This window comes from Mustelus asterias, chromosome 11 (assembly GCF_964213995.1).
Source record: "Mustelus asterias chromosome 11, sMusAst1.hap1.1, whole genome shotgun sequence".
In the NCBI taxonomy this organism is placed as follows: domain Eukaryota; kingdom Metazoa; phylum Chordata; class Chondrichthyes; order Carcharhiniformes; family Triakidae; genus Mustelus; species Mustelus asterias.
In genome coordinates this window covers 25201183-25207182 of record NC_135811.1, presented here as the reverse complement: position 1 = coordinate 25207182, position 6000 = coordinate 25201183, and the positions used below count along the sequence as shown (strand labels likewise).

The following is a 6000-nucleotide window of genomic DNA, read 5'->3' as shown; positions in this document are numbered from 1 at the left end:
TGAGTGTCATAGATTGGCTCATCCCTCCATTGTCCTCTCCCTTTTTGGGGGGAAGGAAATTACCTTTGCACACAGTGGTGTCACAGACTAGGAGCACCCCACGGGAGCATCAAGCATTCGCCCATAGCACCAGCAAGCCAGTTATTTTGGTCATTGCTGATTGCAATACAAATGACTTATTTTTAAAAATAAAATCTGATGCAAATGAGAAGACAGCAATTCATTCTGAGCACCAAGTTAGAATCATTTTTATTTTTAATCATCTGTGGAAAATATGCACATCTCTCTACATTTAACTTCTTACAAACGTAGGTTAGACAACCAGTTATTGAAAACAATTATGCAAATTTCATGAACCCCCCCCACCCCCCCTCGCCAACCCTCAGGCTGGCGAAGCTAATACACCTTGTCAGAACTGGGACTTGAAGCTAAAATGTTGGCCATTTTATCAATCCCTAGGATTTGGAGCAGTTGCGTGAGGCAAGTGTGGGGTGGTAAGGTAGGCAAGACATCACAGAGTGGGAGGATGAGGTGACACCGGGATTTCACCCGCAAAATGTTGACAGGGATAAATGTGGAGAGGAGACAAGTCTATCCCTCTCAGTTAGAGAAGTAGAAGAGGTAAATAATCAGATGGAGAATTATCCTGAGCCACATCTCCCCTGTGGCTGTTGGGGAAGCAGGTTTCTAATTCATTCGCTGGAGCTCAAAACTGGCAGAAGAGCTTCAGGATAGAAGATAGTTTGAGAAAGAAGGGAAAAAAAGGGAAAGTAGGAGCACGTGATATTGTACTTAGCTTAAAGATTTATCAAGAGAGGTTTTCAACTGTTGGTTACTTGTTTCACATCTGAAAACTGGGTGGCCAATAAAGGTGAAATTTGATGATGATGTTATTATAGAATCTTAGAAGAGGCCATGCAGACCATCATGTCTATACTATTTGTGCTTCCTGGCTCATTATCTGTAGCCTTGTGGGTTCAAGCTCATATCCAAGCACTTTTTAAATGTTCTGAATGTTTGTGCCTGAAAGAGTGATAGAGACGGTGAGTTCCAGATACTCAACGACCCCCGCATGAGAAAGAATTGCCCTTTGGATCTCCACTAATTCTCCCAACTTGAATCTTAAATCCATGGCTCATGGTTATGGATCCTTCAAATAATCAGATGGATTAGATTTCCAATCTGTCGAGCTGCCTCGTAATGTTATACACTTCAATCAGCTGTCCCTTCAGCCTCCTCTGTTCCATCGACAACAACCCTAGCCTACCAAATCATTCCTCGTAACTAAAATCCTCTCATATAGACAACATCTGCATAAATCTCCTTTGTACCCTCCTGAATGCAGGCAACATCTGCATAAATCTCCTTTGTACCCTCCTGAGTACAATCGCATCTTTCCCATAGTGGGGTGACCAGAATTGCTCACAGTACTGCAGCTGTGGCCTGTGGGGTTTTATACGATTGCATCATATCCTCACAGCTTTTATCTTTATTAGCTCAGGCACGGAATATCAATATCCTGTATGCCTTCTTGACCACCTCATCTACCTGTCCAGTCACCTTCATGGATTTGTGGATATGCACTCTATGGTCTCTAGCCTGTTCCTCTACACTTCTCATTTATTCTGCATTCCTTTTCCTCAAAAGCCTTCTCCAAATGCACTGCCTCATAATCCTCCAGATTGAACTCCATTTGCCACTGTAGCATCCGTTTGACCAGTCCTGCATTCTACAGCTTTCTTCCTCATTATCAACCACAACGCCAATCTTCTGTTTCATCTGCAAACTTCTTAATCATGCCCCCAACATTTAAGTCCAAATTATTGAGTATATACTTGCTTTTCCCCATTTTCCTGCTTCAATCATTGGATTTCTGTCCAAAATATGTGAAATGTGGCCGCACTTGGAATATTGTGTACAGTTCTGGTCACCGCATTATAGGAAGGATGTGGAAGCATTGGGAAGGGTGCAGAGGAGATTTACTAGGATGTTGCCTGGTATGGTGGGAAGGTCTTATGAGGAAAGGCTGAGGGACTTGAGGTTGTTTTCGTTAGAGAGAAGAAGGTTAAGAGGTGACTTAATAGAGGCATACAAGATGATCAGAGGATTAGATAGGGTGGATAGTGAGAGCCTTTTTCCTCAGATGGTGATAGCTAGCATGAGGGGACATAGCTTTAAATTGAGGGGTGATAGATATAGGACAGATGTCAGAGGTAGATTCTTCACTCAGAGAGTAGTAAGTGCGTGGAATGCCCTGCCTGCAGCAATAGTGGACTCGCCAACATTAAGGGCATTAAATGGTCATTGGATAAACATATGGATGATATTGGAATAATGTAGGTTAGATGGGCTTTAGATTGGTTTCACTGGTTGGCGCAACATCGAGGGCCGAAGGGCCTGTACTGCGCTGTAATGTTCTATGTTCTATATGCAAATTTGGCCTCCCCTGCCTGTTGTAGGACCCTGCTTGCAATATTCATTGCAATAGGTAGAGTATGGGGCATGCACAATGCCTTCTTGTCCCATTCTTCAGGCACTGAGATTAATTGGTAAGGGATTAATCGGTGAGCTTTAAAGGGATGGCTAAAGGCCTTTCCAAAGAAGGATAGGTTTTTGTTCTTGACATGGTAGCACAGTGGTTAGCACTGCTGGCTCACAGCGCCAGGGACCCAGGTTCGAGTCCCGGCTTGGGTCACTGTCTGTGCGGAGTCTGCATGTTCTCCCCATGTCTGCGTGAGTTTCCTCCAAAAGATGCGCTGGTTTGGCACATTGGCCATGCTAAATTCTCCCTCAGTGTGCCCGAACAGGTGTCGGAGTGTGGCGACTAGGGGATTTTCATAGTAACTTTATTGCAGTGTTAATGTAAGCCTACTTGTGACACTAATAAATAAACTTTAAAACTTTAAAGAAGGCTCTCCAAGCTCGCAAAAATCTTTGAGCCTGTTGCTGGCCCTACACCTCTCCTGCCCCAACCTCATCCCAAAAGACATAACCATCACTTCAGAACACTGCCAAGCAGAACCAGAATGCCAATTTAGCACCCAAAAATATTAATCAGGTCCGAACATGAAAATGGCTTGGGGTGCCTAACTGTTTTGTTGACGCACTTCCGATATCACGATCATTTAGCATCCAAGTAGAAAATTACCCCCGCCTCCACTCCACATCATTTTTGGGGGTGTTTGCTGAATAGATTCTTGCCCCATGCAAAAGTGAGCTAATTTAACACTATACACCACCATATATAATACAGTAATGTAATTTCCATACCCAAAGACACATATAAAGTACTTCAACAATTTCCAATGTATATGTTCTCACTTAGACAAAGAAGTTACAAGTTAAACTGCATAATACATAGGGATGAATAGAAAATGAACAAGGGAGGTATCTTGCAGTACAGAAGGTGCATTAATTATGTATGCAGTTTTTAACTAAAAACTAAAACAAAATGTAAATGTAGCTTATATATAATCTTGGGGAAAAAAATGTGTCGTTTAACAACTAGGACAGCAATTAGCAGCGTTAGCATTTCATTATTTAGTGAGCTTCATCTTGCGCTTTTTTACTTGAAGCATCTCAGTCGCATCTGGCATCACATCTGTCCACTGAGATTCTTCTGTACTTCTGTCTGCCTGAGCTCGCTGATAATAAAGAGAGGAGCATGAGCTTTTAGCTTCATACATAATAATTGTGTTAATACTTTGCAGTCAGAGTCATATTCTATAAGATATCAATCACTCTCCCGTGCAGCCATCAAGAAAGTACGAAGGATAGCTCCAAGCATTAAAACTTCAGAAATCGAGGATGCTTTAACTTGTCCTTCACAGTAATTTGATGAGACCCCTTCACATTGTTCTGAGTACACAGACCTACAAATGATTTCCTGTATCTGAGGGACAATTATTTAACTTGATGCTGCCCTGGGGAGTTTCATCCATCAGAGATCATATTGGAAACCTAGGGGGCACGTTGTTTTCTGACCAATCATTTGAAAAGTCTGACCGGGATATGCGCCGTGCACCGAATTTTTCAACGTGAATTTGAAGCGGATAGACTACCCTCCAGGAGGTTGAGTCTAGAAAATGCTCCCTAAAATGTTCCCAGTTTTATATTTCGTTACATCAATGAGTAGATTCCTGCAGAATGGATCCAGGTCAGGAGGACTCCAAAATGCATAATTGCAGTTTAACCTGAAGGTGGCATTTTTTGAGACATTCAGCTGATAGCCTATGTATAATATTCTTACTGTCCCTGATGCTGGATGTCATATCAAAGCATTATTGTCTGGTGAACTCATCATTTTTCATACCAGTATTACTAAGAGAACACACTGCTTAAAAATAGAAGACAATACACTATCTGATTCACTTACACACTATCAGTTTGTTACATGCCTATAATGCTTCAATGCTTATTGATACAGAGATTGCAATTTAAATTGCCTCAATAAAGCCCACGAACTTCTATTTGCTGAATGCATCAGGCGAAAAGAGGTTATCAGAATTATTCTGCATTCTAATGTTGATGAAAATTTGAACAAATCTATCATTGGGAATAATTAAGGTCAGGAATTTGCCCGCAGTTACTCCTGATCCACTTCACAGGCCATTAATGCTTAAAGAGAAATTCGAACACCCAGTGATTTCCTGAAAGAATGAAGCCACAAGCTTCTATGGTTAACGCAAATGAATTTTACTGTATAAGAGTCAAGTAAAGCAAACAGTCCTAATAAACACTGTTTTAGGTATTACTTATACTTCAGATCGACAGGCACAATAAAACAACAGATTCTTCAGACTAAAAAAGAAACAACTCCACCTTCCCTTATCCATTATGGGCAGGGTTTCCAGCCCTTCCTGCCGGCGGGATCTTCCAGTCCCGTCGAAGGCGTCCACCCCCGTCCCCTTCTCCCACCCACCCCCCACAGCTGGTGGTTCTCTAGTGGCAGGATGAGCGAGCCCCACAAAATGTCCAAGACATCGACAGGACAGGAAGATCCTGCCAGCGGCCAATGGTGAACCATCTCAGCAAAACACACCATGGGCAAAGGACAGAAAATCCTGCCCTATGAATCCTCACCCTGGGAGTCTTTGGCTAATAATTAGGCTCTTGAAGACTATTCACTTCCTTTGGATTAACTCCAAACTTTTCCACATCTGCCTTGTATGGCCTGGGACATTTCAGCTCAAACCTGAATTCACTTGCAAGTCTTACGCAGTGACTTTGACAGAAAATTAAAATCACCCTGGGTTTCTAATAGCTCTCTCTTCCTGGTCCACAGCTGCCCCATAAATCTTAGCAAACTCCTTTCAGGAACTCAGGGTTTACACTCACCAACTTGGGTGCTTTCAGCTCCAATCCTCAAAGATCTTTTGCTTCAAAACCAAATTCTGGGACTCAATAATTCATGGGTCGAATTTTAAGGATGCAAAGTGAACGGTGTGCAACACCTTACCGTCAACTCTTCAACAGCCCACAGCCATTTAACACTCATTTGAACATTGATTATCAGAGGGTGGGACTTCTGATCAGGTTGACTGACAGCTCTCAAAGCCAGCGAGGCACAGCACTGCAGTGGCAGAAAGTGGTAGTGCAGTGCTCTGCCTGGAACTGAGTCCCAGCTCCGTTGGAAAGCTAAGTCCCAGGAGTCTTGGGCGTGGAAGGGTAGAGGATGCCCTGGGTGTTAGGAGGGGAGAGGGAGGGGGGACAATTGTAGTCTCAGGGGACAGGCCAGAAGGGATGGGATCCAGGAAATCCAAGGTCCCAGAGGAGAGGGCACCCCAAATCTGAAGGGGACTCCAGATGGAGGGCCTCTCCCCATCCCACCCGAGTTGGAGTTCTGTCTCCCACCCTACCCGCACACGTTCCTGCCAGTCTAAAAATTGAGGCTGGACGGCAAAAGGCCCTTAAGTGGCCACGTGAGGGCTTTAATAGGTGAAAGGGCAGGTTTCCCGTTGGAGGCCTTGCCCACCCAACCGTGAAATTGTGTCTGTGTTT

General features: G+C 43.5%; 1 protein-coding gene across 2 annotated transcripts in view; it reads right to left on the bottom strand.

Annotated features, from left to right (window-relative positions):
• Positions 1 to 237: 237 nt before the first annotated feature.
• nrap (nebulin-related anchoring protein) overlaps positions 238 to 6000 on the bottom strand; it is a 114444-nt gene continuing 108681 nt past the window's right edge. For both annotated transcript variants that reach the window (XM_078223276.1, XM_078223277.1), the window contains one exon: positions 238 to 3644. In XM_078223276.1, coding sequence (XP_078079402.1) covers positions 3537 to 3644 — 108 coding nt within the window. In that variant the 3' untranslated portion in view covers positions 238 to 3536. The remainder of the gene's footprint in view (positions 3645 to 6000) is intronic.